Source organism: Pinus tabuliformis, chromosome 6 (genome assembly GCF_031772625.1).
Source record: "Pinus tabuliformis cultivar Carrire ecotype Pingquan chromosome 6, CPIR1, whole genome shotgun sequence".
Lineage (NCBI taxonomy): Eukaryota > Viridiplantae > Streptophyta > Pinopsida > Pinales > Pinaceae > Pinus > Pinus tabuliformis.
In genome coordinates, this window is record NC_142292.1 from 1,517,799,592 (window position 1) to 1,517,814,709 (window position 15,118).

Consider the following 15,118-nt stretch of genomic DNA (forward strand, 5'->3'; position numbering starts at 1 on the left):
AAACATATGATTTAGTTTCTTAAAAATAAAAATAAAAAAATCATTCACACAATGTAAAATTATTCCAAAGTGGTTTTGATCCACATCAATATAGCTCACTCTTCTTTCTACAAATATTGATTGCATACGGCCAACAAAATGTAAATATGTAAATAAACGTTATTTTGTTGACATAAGATGGTAGGCGTGTTGAAGGAAATAACCAGATATATACATTGTCTCCAAGTCACAAGTAATCCACATCAAATTTCAAGGTCCTAGGAATATCCACATTATATATAATTATATAATTAAAGAGTTACATGTAAGATTTTGGAAATTGTTTTTCAAAAATGTGATGAAAATACCATGTATATAAGAAAATACTACTTCACTTTCCATTTATTTCTTTTTATCTTTTAGTTTGCTAAACTCTAATATCATTTATCTATATACTTGAATATTAATGAAATTCATCCATGCTAGTCCCCTTGATGGGCGTCATAGTCTAATAAAAGTGTACAAGCAAGTAATAAAATTTTAAATCTAGAAGCAAAGTTGCTCAAATAGTTATTGAAAAATTTACACAACAATATCAACATGGCTGGAAAAATTTGTATAACAATATCAACATGGCTCAATATTACAGAAATATATTGAAAAATTTGCATAACAATATCAACTTGGCTGGAAACAACAATATTAACATGGCTCAATGTTACAGAATTGCCTGGAAAAATTTGCACAACAATATCAACATGGCTCAATGTTATAGAAGTGCCTTAAACATTGATCCATATAAAAACAATATCAACATGGCTCAATGTTAATATAAGTGCCTTAAAAAATCGATCCATATAAAAATATATTAACATAAAAATAAATTAAAAATATTTCTAGGCAAAAAAACACATTAACATAGAAATAAATTAAAGATATTTCTAGGCATCACATTCAAAGTGCAAGCCTCACTAAGCCACTAATTAAATCCAAGGTCTCTTTATCTTTGCCCATGCAAGAGCTGCAACAAGAGCTCCACCTAAATGTGCTGCCCCTGAAATTTGTGTATCGCCCTGCAAATAAACACACAAATCAATGAATGTTTAAAAATCATAAACATTTTGATTAACTACCACGCAGATTTAATAGTTTCTATCACTCATTTAACTCTCACAACGCTTAATAGCAAAGCTCTCAAAATTTAGAAAATTGGAATAAGTTGCAAATAAAAGTCACGGTCAAGCGGATAATCTCCTAAGTTCAAACTTCAAACAAACTTCTAAAGGACATTGCTAGACATGATGTATATAATTAAATATTTCTAAAGGCACTACTAGACATGATGTATAGAACTAAATACTCTTGAGGATGATTCAAACTTCAAAATAACTTCTAAGGTCAAGTGGATAATCTCCTAAGTTCAAATTTCAAAGTTACTTCTAAGGACACTACTAGACATGATGTATAGAACTAAATATGCCTACACTTGAGGATGATTCAAACTTCAAAGTAACTTCTAAGGACACTACTAGACATGATGTATAGAACTAAATATGCCTACACTTGAGAACGATAGGAAAAATGGGGGGAAATATTTCAAATCACATGGAGCCAAAGATCTTCAACGAATTAAAGAGATTACTCCTTACAAATCCTAAAAATAATGACATTTTTAAACATGAATTTAAGAGGGGCAGTTAAATGCAATTTATTTATGGGGTTGGAAGGTTTCAACAAGTCTATATCATTTTGAAAGCAATTATTCTGAATTATTATTTATAAGATCATGCTCTCTATATGTGACTTAATATCTAAAAATATAATATTTTTTGTCATAAAACACCTTTCATACTCCTGTGGAAAATCATACATTGGACAAACTAGCATATCTTTCAAAGCCAAACTCAAAGAACACATAACAAGTACACTTGCCACAACCATACTTCCAAATCAGCTATTGTAGAACATTCTCATAATTCTAAACATCTTATCTACTTGACGAAACCAAAATTCTCGCATCAACACCATATAATTCACTATCTCAACCATTAAAAATCCTCCTTCTTCCCCCTTTCCTTGTTTGTTGTCTAGCTTGTTTTTTTCTTCTTATATAGCTCTTAACTCCTTTTATAGTTCTATTCTTTTATTCTTTAAATTATTATTCTTTGCTTGATATATAAAGATTTTTTTTTCCCTTGGCTTTCTATTCTTTATTCTCCTTATTCCCTTATTTTAATTAATATTATTTTATACTCCCTTTTTTATTTTGCTCTACTTTATTTTATTAATTTACATTCAATTTCCTTTAACTTTCACACAATGGTCCTTTGATTTATCTTTGAAATTTGTAGATGACCATCAATTCCCCCTTTGTAAGATACAAGGTGAAAAGATAAGAGAACTCAACTGCCAAATTTTTCAATACTCTGGAACAAATTATGTGATATGAGCGGAATATCTTCTTGGTTGTTGAAGCACATTGCCAAGAAGCGATCCATCCAAGGTGAATCTTTGTTCTTGCAGGAGGCTTGGTTCTGAAGCATTTATTTGAATTATCAAAACAATGATCTTTCGCATGGCCAACTCTGTTACAATGTTGACATTTGACAATATGTGGTTGTGAATGAGCAGGAACAGGTGATGTTGAGTTGTTTTGAAGAAATCCAACATTATGAAACTGAATAGGCTTTGAATAATTTGGAGTATGAAATGACACCTCCTTGTCATATACAAGCCCTGCTCTGTGCTTATTGCTGACAAGCTCTTCCCAAGGTCTGACAATCAGCTTAGGAAGTACAGGTTGAATTTCTGCATTTGCATACAAACTTGCTCGTGAAATGGGCACACGATGGGAGTAACCTTAATGTCACTAATTTTATCACTTGCTGACAGCATATGGAGGTCAACTTCAAGCTCAAAAAGGGGATTGTTCTGAACAAGAACAAGTTCGGAATGATGCTTGGGCTGTTGTAACTCACATTGTTGTAATGGTGACTCAAGCTGCAAAAATCCAATGTTTTCTTGTGCATATTGTAGACAGGTCTGAATGTCAGCAAGAAAGGCTTTGCTGATTTTCACTGTGTCTTCAACAGTAGATAGCATTAGAGTGCTTAATAACTGTAACAGATCATCAAGTCTCGCCATTGTCTCAGCAAAAATAAAAGCTCAACAAATAAAAGGAGTCGGTTCAACCATAAATGCTCCTGATAAGAAGGAATTTCAAGCAATCTCTAGATGCCAACAATCCAAGAATGTCAATGGTCTTTTGGTGATCACTTTATGCAAAAAGTAAATACAATGGTTTACAAACAGATAGATAACTTCCGCAATTCCATATAGTTTCAACTCAAAAGAATGCAGACGGTCCTTACAGCCGATGAAGCTTGTGCGACAAGGTCACTCTTATCCAAGTTTCCAGCATTACTCATAAGAGTAATAATGTATCTCTATTGCCACTGCATTGGCTGAACCTCCAGTGTTCTTTTTGGACATTCAATGATTTTAATATTAAAATTAAAATTTAATATTACCATGTTAAAATTTTTAATATGGACATATATCCTATGCATATATATACCACCACTCATATATCATATAAAATATATCACCATAATATATCATATCCACCACTCACACCATAAGAATTCAACCGCACTCTCATATTACATATGCCCACTTTCAACGCATCATATATTAGAAATCATGGCTTTTCAAAACTTATTATATGCCATCTCACGCACTTATGAGTATGGATAACCATATGCACCTAACGACCTTCATAAAAAGGGCTCAACTCACAAATGAATCATAGGGTATGCATATATCGGCCTTCAAACAAGCAAGTCAATGCACAACAGAACACGGTATTTTCAATTACAGTAGCGCACATAGTTCAATTCCAACTCATATAATTGAATGGTTCTTCATATATGCATACCATACAACACAGTGCTTCTCAACGCACAGGTCATGGCCTTCATGGAACAATTCAACGCACAGTTTGAATTTTTCAAAGCAACAAGAGTCTTTAACGCACCAAGCTGCTGTACAGCACTCACCATAAGTCATTACGCACAACACTCACCATGAAATGCAACATGCCTCAGGTCACGACCATAATCAACGCAGAGGAGCACAAATAGCATAGTTACTCAATGGAATGGACGCACAGGAACCAAGGTACAAAACCAACGTTGTCAGGAAAAGGTATGCGTTATATTGATCATTGTTACGAAATATTGCAGGTTTGGAGGACCACTATGCGTATTGCAGATTCAGAATTTGTATGAAAAAACACTTCAACTCGCCCAACACGTTTCCGCTGCATCTGGATTGTGTTTTACCAACCACTACAGCATAACTCTCGACCACAAAGTGCATATATAAAAGTTTTCAACATGTATATGTTAAAACAATTCTCAAATCGCACCAACCCACGAAATGATGCAGAGTCACGCTTTTCCAATACAACACAGAAGAGGCATATACATAAAGGTTTCAAAACATATATTAAACAGCTCTCAAACTAATGTAACACAACTCCAAACTCATGCAATAGTGCTTAACATTTTGCATTCAACACACAAAGACAATATTAACTATCCCACATTATCTGTAATTCAACAGTTCACCAGCATATAAAGGCCAACGCTCAACGCTTAACAATCAAACAATACACACGGTCTTCGATGCACAGACTTCAAAAAATGCACAGAGATGCTCCCAACCAGCGTGTCAGTGACAATGCAGCGGGAATAAACTATAGAGGCAGAGAATCGTTGAGTAGAATGGCAAGCAGAGGAATGAAATGCTCTGCCAAACAAGCGAAAGCGAAACGGTCTGCCAGACGAGCGCACAAGTAGAGCAGAAAAAACATTATGTCTATAGCTAACAGGCTGGGCAAAGAAATTAATGGCAGATAAGTTCTAGAAAGGAAATTAATGGCGGGCAAAGAAATTAATGGCAGATAGGTTCTAGAAAGGATGCTAAGCGAACAGGGTCTGAATATCCCTAAGTTTGGCCTGCTCTAATACCATGTTAAACACACACATAGAATGAACAGCCAAATAGGATATATGTGAATTACATTTATGCACAAAGATTTACATATTTATACATTTCTTTGTGACCCTTGGTCTTCATATACCTAAGTGGTCTCTTGGACTCTATTAGGGTCCTATGTCTAGGAATCTTGCTCATGTTAGTCTTGCTATGTATCTAAGGTCAAATTTGTAAATATTAGTCATGATGACCTGACTATTATTGTTTAAAAAGGTCTAAGTTTAGATCAAGTGTCATGTAAAGGTGTCTATTTTGCTAAGAGTCCAATGTCTAAAGTCATGTGTTTTCCTTACTAAAGGGTAATCATAGGAAGTCTTTGGTCACATTACAAAAATTTTGTTATGCATATCCTTAGTTATATGAGTTGGTCACCATCCTAGTCATTATAAGTGGGTCACCTAAATCTAGAGGCTATGTTTACATCAACGCAATCATGGGATGGTATATGCACATATTTGGAGGCTCTTTGGAGTCAATTTGAATGTCATGTCAAGGACAACTCATGATCTCAACAAGAAATAACGGTTAGGACAATCCTTCCCTTTTCCCAAAGCGTGTCATTTTTAGAAAGCACTACGCATTCATGATTTCCCTTTCTTATCACAATCAGCGCTTTCATTTCCGCTCTAGGTCATTCTGCATCTCTATTTGAACCTTCATCCCCATTCCACAACGCTCAACTCTTCACCATTTTCATCGGAGGCTCTAGTTTCATTAGGGGATTTTTGAGGTCTAAAATGGGCCTCCTAAAGAAATTATAAAATAATAGTGGAAATAATAAAATAAGATTAGATTACATCATCAAAGTTTAAAGGGAAAAAAAGAAAAAACTATTTTTTCAACTCGTATTTACAACTTATCTTCCCATGGGTTTACTCAAATTTCGAGCGGAAACACTTGTTGGATGCATAATATGATTCATCATCCAAGAAATACCCATGTTGCATACTTTCGATGGACCCTATTACACGAAAAATGAGAAATATATGAAAAATGTGATTGCAATCACGTGTTTTCATGTATTTCTCATTTTTCGTGTAGCAGGGTACATCAAAAGCATGCAACATGGGTACTCTTTGGATGAGGAATTAAATTTTGTATCCAACGAGTACTCCTGCTCAAAATTTAAGTAAAACTTTAGGGAGATAAGTTGAAAATACGAGTTGAAAAAGTTGTTTTATTATTTTATTTTTTTTAATCTTTTTACTTTTTTAATCCAAAAATGGTGAATCATCCCCCATCGTTGACCTCATCATCTTGAGTCCTATTGGTTCTTATAAAGTTTATTTTTGTTGTATATTTTTCTTAGGAGGCCCATTTTAGACCCCAAAATTCCCCTAATGGCTCGATTTGTTCGTTGCGAAAAGGAGGCAGGGGCACTGCGAATTCACGCGGTGCTACTATTCTTGCATGCAGTGGTCAAACTTTCCTCACAGGTGCAAATACAAGTCTATCTTTATTCCTCAATTTTGAATGAACTCTCACATTGCATGTAGAAGCTAGGAGAAACCATAAAAAGCCTACAAGAATGATAAATTCATCGTCGTTGCTCTTATGAAGTCACTGCATTTTTTCTTTTTGCATTGTGTTTTATCCTAATTCATTGCGATTCCACACAACTTGTTATATTCCTCATTTGTCGCTACCATTTCTCTTTTTCTCTATGTGAACCTCTACATGCAATAGGTGTCTTGGGTTTAAAACCAAATCAAAGTTGGTTTCCTTAAGAGCCTATGCTTGAAAGTGTTTGAAAAGTCAATTACCTTCAACATTACGTTTCTGCCATTTTGCGCTATGATTGTCCCTTTTGAATTCTCAATCAACAGTTGTGAAATTACAAGTTCTATAGGGTTTTCCTGAGGATCTCTGCATTGTTTAAGTTTTTGTGAAATTGCTTGTTGTCTCTTAAGGCATCATCAAAGGTTTTAAATATCATAACATCTCCATTAATATACAAGACCAATTGCTCATAACCCTAAAGCTAGTCATTGTTGCAGAGAAAGATCATGTCAACTCCAGAAGACAAGAAACACAAGGGTGGTGCCATTGTGCGATTTGAGCCACAAGATGTCACAACCATCAACACAGATCTAACCATTAAAATGGCTTTTGAACAAGTAGGGTGTATGAGGTTTTGTAAAAGGATTCAGAGGTATCATCTACAATTAACAAAGGAGTTTGCTAGTAGTTTTGATGGTTTGCAAGCAAAAGTGGGGACATTAACTTTTCCAGTATCTGCTCAATCAATAACTCAGGCTACTGAGATCCCTTTGAATGGAGAGGAGTGGTTCAAAGATATTGAGTTTAATTTCACTGATTTCAAAGACTTTCTCAAACTAAAACACTGAAAAAGATATGGTTTTGTTGTTCCAAGAAGCCATCTACAAGACCATCATAGTAAATTGTTGGAAGTAATTCAAAGGTACTTCACATGTGAAGGGAGGTTCAGTAAAGTGTATCACTATCACATCAAGCTCTTAATGCATTTCACTAGAAAGATACCTTTGAATCTTCCTTATTATTTGTTTAGGAGTCTATGTAAGATGGCTGACAGAGTTCAAGCAAAAGGAAATCACATTGAAGCCAATCTATTTCATTTTTCATTAACCAAATTGTTGGTGATAAAGGAGCTTGAGAAGAAGGAGAAGTCAAGGCAAGAGTTTTGTCTTTTGCTCAGAAATAAGTTATTTTTTGTGAAGTTTGTAAAATGTAGCAAGGACTCTCTGCAATTTTGCATAATCTTTGGTACTAGTGGGATAGTGAAGTTTTGAAGGTTTGATTGTCATAAGGGGAGTTATATGAAGGTTACAACATTCACATTGATGCTTCCAACATTTTATATCAGATAAAGTCACCTTATGTTCATATTTTTGAAGGTGTTGCGAAAGGAGACAGTCTTGCTGCGAAAGTGGGGGATAGTCCAAAGGGAGGTTTGCAAGCACTTTGAATCTTATCTAAGAGGTTCAGTACCATCACAGGGATATTTGAAGCATACCCATTTGCTTCTTTTTGACAGAGGAAGGCTGCAACCATACAGAACATGGAGGCTACTTCATTTTGCTGCGAAACTGCTTAATGCGCTGCAAGTCTGGACAGTTAGCACCATTTCATTTCAAAATTCGAATTCTTGACTTCTAGAAGTAGTTTCGAGTAGTTGAATAGGTGTCTAGTAGCATTAAGTCATGTAATTAAAGTTGTTAAGAAAATATTCCATTTAGTTAATGTTTTGAAGATGTATTGGTCGATAGGAAAACCACTCTTATTTTTCAGTATATGCACTAAAACTTTGATGTATTTAGTTAAAAGTTTGTTTGGGTCAATGATTTCAATTACCTAGAGTGGGAGATCGAACCTCATGATGTATTTAAAGATGAAAAACATGGTAATGGGTTATATTGGTTGGATGAGAGAAGAACAGACTTTTTGTGGATTGTATTATTTTGAAAACTTTGCCAGTGAATGAATGAAAGTTAGAAGGTGATTTGCAGGGATTCCTGTGTCAGAATCTTGGTGGTTTGTGCTCCTTTGATCTTGTAAGTTGTCTCATGTGTTTACATCTCTTAAATGTGTATCTTCTTGCTTGAAAAACCAGATGTTTAATTCAGAATTCATCTTTCATGGTGCTCTGATTTAGTTTTTCAAGTTATCAATGTTTTCATCCTAAAGCAATAGTTTAGAATTCATCTATGGTATTGATGCTCTATGTGTTGTCTTTCACCTTTCTACACTCACCCTCTACAATGATTTAACCTAAATTCCACCACCAAGGGTGCCTACCCTGCCCTTGTCGAGAAATCCTTTTCTCTTTCCATCATCTCACTAGACAAAAATAGCTTTGACATGACTCCACGCCTAATCGATTTGTCTTTTTTCTCATCAGCAGAGCTTTGAAAACATACCTTTATTTAACTTTATACCTAGCCTAATATTAGATCGATTGAGTAATCTAAGTGAAAGAGCCCTCTTGAAGGCCAAAAGGGCTAGATTCTAACCTAGAAGTGGTTTGTGGTTACCTCTGCAATTTTCCTCCTCAACCTAGGGAATTTACAGAGTGCTAATAGACTGCAGTGACTATTCATATTCCACACCAACCCTTAGCAAATTAGGTGTCCAACAGATCTTTCCATCAAACAATTATCAAGAGCAAAAACAATAAAGACAATGGACATAAGAAGTAAACTCCACGCCAAGGAAAAACCCTTCCAAGGGGAAAACCCAAAAAGAATCTCTTCTCTTAGAGAATCTTCTTCAAATGAGAAAACACTAGACCAAGTCCTCCTCCAAGCACCAAGACAGCCCTCTAAGAATCCCCTCCAATTAGGTCAAAGATCAACCAAGTCAATAAGGGTCAATCCTTCTTCAACCAGCTTCAAGTCTCAGCTTCAACCCTCAGCTTCAAATCTGCAATTTCGACCTGCAATCTTCGGCCTTGTACTAGTTGCAAAAACCCTAATTCTTTCGCACTTGTGAGAGAATAAGGCTCAAAATCAGATCTTCCTTCCTCTTCTTGATTTCTTCTTACTTCCTAAACCTTCACTCTTGCTTCCTTCTTGTTCCTTGCTTCAAATCAAACTTCTTTCTTGTGTGATAGAATTAATGAAAAATGAGGTCGAAGTTGCTTCTATATATAGGCTTTTCATGTGGTTGAGTAAACTCTTCTAGGCCGACTTGTTACTGACAGGGCCAACTTATGCTTGGAGGTCTTTTTGACTTCCAAGACTCAAAAAAAATTCTTTTACAAGTTACAACTTCCCCAATAGGGTCTTATACAAGTGATACTGACTCTCTTGACTCATGATAATAATTCTTATGACATGACAAAACCTAGAAGCATGAAGAACATGCTTAACCTAGTGGACTAATCAAAAGAAGCATGAAGAACAAGCTTAACCTAGCGGACCAATCAAAAGAAGCATGAAACACATGCTTAAAATAATATTTTTTCTTTCTTCTTTTATTTGTTACATAGATATACATAATGACATGACTACAATGACAATTATGAAGCCCGAAACTAGTTCCATTTTCCAACACTCTCTCTTAACTAGGGAGATATTCATAATTGTACAACTGGTACAAAGATATTCTCAAACTGAAAAGTTCTCACAAGAAGAGTCAGATTGGTAAGCCATCTTTAAGCATCAACATCATTACCACCATTGTCATCATAGTAAGGCCTTAAGTTTACAAGCTCCATTTAAATTAAGCATAATGTTAGGAGGCTTTACATGAGATACTCCACTACCTCTCAAGGTACATACCCCATCTGGATGTTCAATAGGCATATCCTTTTAAGACTATTCTTATCTTGGATTCTCAATCCTCAAAGAATATCAGCGCTCTTCTACCACTCTTGTCTTGGATACCTGTCCAATCCTCAGAGTGTCGGTCAACAAGAATACTTCCTATCTTGGATTCTTTGTCCTCAAGGAATATTAAATCTCAGATGCTTTCCCAATCCTCTATTCACCATTCTCCCTCCATGGCCTTCACTTAGACGTACGATTGTTAGTCCTGGCCTAGTGTATGACACATGAAGAAGAGAATATGATGTCTAACATCATCACTCCCTCTTGATTACAAAATTGATCCTTGCTCATTTTCAAGCATCCAAGGAGACTCCTTTTCTCCCTCTCAAATATAGGGGAGATTACTTACTTCCTTTTAATTAGGAAGTCATATCCACAAGCTCTCTAGTTTGTCTTCTTAAATAGATCAGCTACTAATTCTTCATAGAGATAATAGTTGCATGACTCCTCTCTTCGCATTTCATTATATTGAGATTCTTTCTTTGTGGATGTTAGGGAGTCATCTTCTTCCTTCAACCTTTGATATCACTTTCCTTTAGTCATCACCAATAAAGGCATTATATTGAGCCTTGTTAAAATGGAGTTAATCATAGCTCCCTCTAAACATGAAAGTGATCAGGTTATCCTCTTATACTGCTACCTTTCAAGATGATGATGTAAACATCTTGACTACATAATCCTTTAAGAATTACCAAAACCATTCACTCAATCCATATGTTCTTTGAATCAAGTTCAACATCAACTGTTAAACTTGCCTCAATTGTCATTATACATTTTTGTAATATACTCTCAGGCAGCGAAACAATATGTCAACCAAATAACCAATACCAAAATATTAATATCATATTTACCTTATCATGATGGCCCTTTCATCAAAGTATTTGCTATCTAGAATCCTTTGAGATCACCATCATTCCACATGATCCATCTCCATATTGTACATGAATCCTTCTCCATGCATTCACTTTTAATCAAGGTGCCCATGGATCGAACTGATAGGCAAGCTACAATATCTTCCTTGGAGTTTTTATTATTAACTCTCCTTCTTTCTTCTGGAGATAATACTTGATGTTGATCAGTATCATTGTGTTTATGCCATGCTATCTTGTGGAAGAGACTTTATCTTTAGCCATTCTGAAGCATGCCAAACTTCTTCTTCCAGACATCAAGTAACCACACGGAAGACTTACCAAACATATTTTTTTACAACTAACTCGTTCTACAAGATATACCTTTGCTTCCATATAACCATCCAACCATCCTTTCTTAAGCAAGCTTGCTTCTTATAGCTATCGAAGATAGGTTTCCTTTCACAATAAGAGAAAGACTTAAATTATGCCTTTCATACTGTTGGAGAATGCAGTAGGGCAGCTATTAATTCAAATTCTCCTTAATCTTAATAATTGCTTGTGAACTCTATTTATCTTCTTGTGTTTCTTTATTTGATCTTTTCATCAAACAATCATAAAGTGCATAAACAGTAAAGACAATGGACACAAAAATTAGGCTCTAGGCAAGGGGAAAACCCCTCCAAGGGGAAAACCCAGAAAATCTCCTCTTCTTATAGAATATGCTTCAAATAACAAAACCAAAACCCAAACCCTAGACCAAGTCCTCCTCCAAGCACCAAATCATCCCTCCAAGAAGCCCTTCCAATAAGGCCAGAGATCAACCAAATCAACAAGTATCAATTATACTTCAACTAGTTCCCAGCTTCAATTTTAGCCCCTAGCTTTGACCTGCAACTTCGGCCCTATAGCAGTTGCAGAAACCCTAATTCTTCTTCCAAGAGATCTTTCGGCAAATTAAGGTCTTCCAATTCAATGAAATTCAAACCCTTTACAAACTACCCTAATCAAGGTTTCAATCCTACAACTTCGGATCTACAAATCGGCCTTCAACTTTTAGTTCTACAATCTTCCCAAAACCCTAGATTCTTGCACATGTGAGAGAAAGATAGTCACAAAAGTCAAATTTTGGTTTCTCCTTGAAATTCTTTCCTCTTCTAGACCTTCGCCCTTATTTTCTTCTCTTTCCTAGCTTCAAATTCAACATTTTGCTTAAGAGATTGAATGGTGCTAAATGAGGTCTAAGTTATTGGTATATATAGCCTTTCCAAGAGGTCAAATAGCCTCCTTTAGGCCAACTTGCGCTTGGAGGTTTCTAGGACTTTCTAGACTCAAAATTAATACTTTTTACATGTTACAACTTGCCCAATAGGGTCTTATACAAGTAATAATGGCTTTCTTGACTCAAGAAAAATATTCTTTTGACATGACAAACCCTAAAAGCATGAAGAACATGCATTACCTAGATGACCATCAAAATGGAGCATGAAACCCATGCTCAAAAATAATATTTTTCTTTCTTCTTTTTCTTGTAACATAAGATATACATAATGATTTGAGTATATTGACAATTATAAAGACCGAAACTAGTTACATTTTCCAACACATAGTGCAACTTGATAATCGACATTCCTTCATCCTTCATGAGCATTGTTTCCATAGTAGATGGAATATATACCAGTCACAATATGTTAGAAAATGTTTGGATGAAATATAATATGCAATATGGTCCCAATTGTCTCATTCTTTGACAGCTAGATGACCTTCAAAGAAAATTGATTATGTAGACACTAATTAAGTCTATATCATATGCTTCTTTTTATGATGCCATGCTTTTAACAAAAACCAAGACTCTTCTAGAGAATACAACAATGCATGCTAATCTACTTAATAAAAGAAAGACAAATTGCATAAAGAACCTAATAGAGATGGAGCTTCCTTCAATAGTAAAGATCCTTGGGATCTTCTCCTTTTGGCTTCTTCTCAGGTTCTCCCTTTTCTTTAGCTATGTGAGCTTCACTTCTTTCCTTTCTTTTGTTGTTCTTCTTGTTTCGACAATCCCTCTTGAAATGTCCATATTCATTGCATCAAAGCATTGTATCTTGGACATATCTTGTTTCCCTTTAGACTTTCCAAACTTCGCTTTCTTCTTCTTCTTGGCTTTCACAACAAAAGCTTGAGACTTCTCATTTGATTCAGTGTCATCCTTTGCCTTCAATCTTGTTTCTTCCAAGACACATTGAGCCCATAGCTCATCAAAAGGAGTAGTATCCTTTCTTGAATAGACACTAGTTGCAAATCTGCTCCATTCTGGTGGCAAAGCATTTAGTACACAAGTAGTCATTTCTGAATTGGAAATGACTTCCCCAAGCCCTTGCAACTAGTCCCTTATTTGTGAGATCTTCATAAGATAAGTGGCCATGTATTCATCCTTTGACTTCCTTATTCTATATAATTGATTTCTCAAGGATATCTTCTAACCTGATGTACTTATAGAGTACAACTTCACCAACTTATCATAGATTGCTTTAGATGACTTCAAATCAGCAACAAAGGAAATGAGATGATATTTTGTGGATTCAATAAGAATCCTTTGTGGCCTCACCTCTCCCTTCTTATATCTTGTTAATTCTTGAGCCTTTTCTTTGTCTAGTTGAGTAGCTTCATCAAGAACATATTCCATAACTTCATTTTCTATAAGTGCCAAGTCAATCCTCTTCTTCCATGCTAGGAAGTTTGTTGATCCAACGAGTTTGTTCTTTCCTTACAAAAAGTAGCCATATAATTTGTAGATGGAGACATATAAGAAAATATCGCACTTTACTTGTCAACCAAGAGTCCTCCTCCTTGATGGTGTCGCCAACTATCTTGATGATTTTAAGAACTTCAAAGAGACTTCAAAGATGACATAGAATGATGACTTCTAGGATGCCTTCAACAATGTTGTCTTCGAACAGCTTCAAAGAGTGAATGATTATCCAAGATCTTTTGATGCTTCCTTTTCATCAAGATGATGGAGTGCACTAGAGAGCCTTCAACAAGAGCTTATCCTTCCTTCCTTCAATGAGAGCTTGATCCTTCTTGAGATGATGAGATCTTCAATGAAAATTTGATGTGATCCTTCTTGAGATGATGAGATCATCAATGAAAGTTTGATGTAGTAACCTTCCTTCAAGGTCAATAGGTCTTCTTCTTCTTTCCTTGTGTCCTTTAGCAAATGATTCCCTTAGACAAGCAATCCTTCCTATGTCAACAAGATGATCACCAAGTTGCCTTCTCTTCTTCACCTTAGCTCTAAAACCATGTTGGAGAATCTACTAGGGCAGCTATTTAAACCAATTTTCCTTAACCTTAATAATTGCTTGTGAACTTTAGTTATCTTCTTATGTTTCTTTATTAGATCTTTTCATCAAACAATTATCAAGAGCAAAAACAATAAAGACAATGGACACAAGAAGTAGGCTCCAAGCCAGGGCAAAACCCCTCCAAAGGAAAACCCAGAAAGAATCTCTTCTCTTAGAGAATTTGCTTCAAATGAGAAAACAAAGCCCAAAACCCTAGACCAAGTCCTCCTCCAAGCACCAAGTTAGCCCTCCAAGAATCCCCTTCAATTAAGTCAAAGATCAACCAAGTCTAACAAGGGTCAATCCTTCTTTAACCAACTTCAAGTCTTAGCTTTAGCCCCCAACTTCAAATCTGCAATTTCGACTTGCAATCTTCGGCCCTATAATAGCTACAGAATCCCTAATTTTTTCGCACATGTGAGAGAATAAGGCTCAAAATCAGATCTTCCTTCCTCTTATTGACTTCTTCTTGCTTCCTAGACCTTCCCTCTTGCTTCCTTCTTGTTCCTTGCTTCAAACCGAACTTCTTTCTTGTGTGATCGAATTGATAACAAATGAGGTTAATGTTGCTTCTATA

General features: G+C 35.5%; 1 protein-coding gene across 1 annotated transcript in view; it reads right to left on the minus strand.

Annotated features, from left to right (window-relative positions):
• Positions 1-612: 612 nt before the first annotated feature.
• The window catches only part of RBL12 (RHOMBOID-like protein 12), a 314,690-nt gene continuing 300,184 nt past the window's right edge, over positions 613-15,118 (minus strand). The window contains exon 9 of the mRNA XM_089428131.1: positions 613-1,052. Within this exon, the coding sequence (XP_089284257.1) occupies positions 963-1,052 (90 nt within the window). The 3' untranslated portion in view covers positions 613-962. The remainder of the gene's footprint in view (positions 1,053-15,118) is intronic.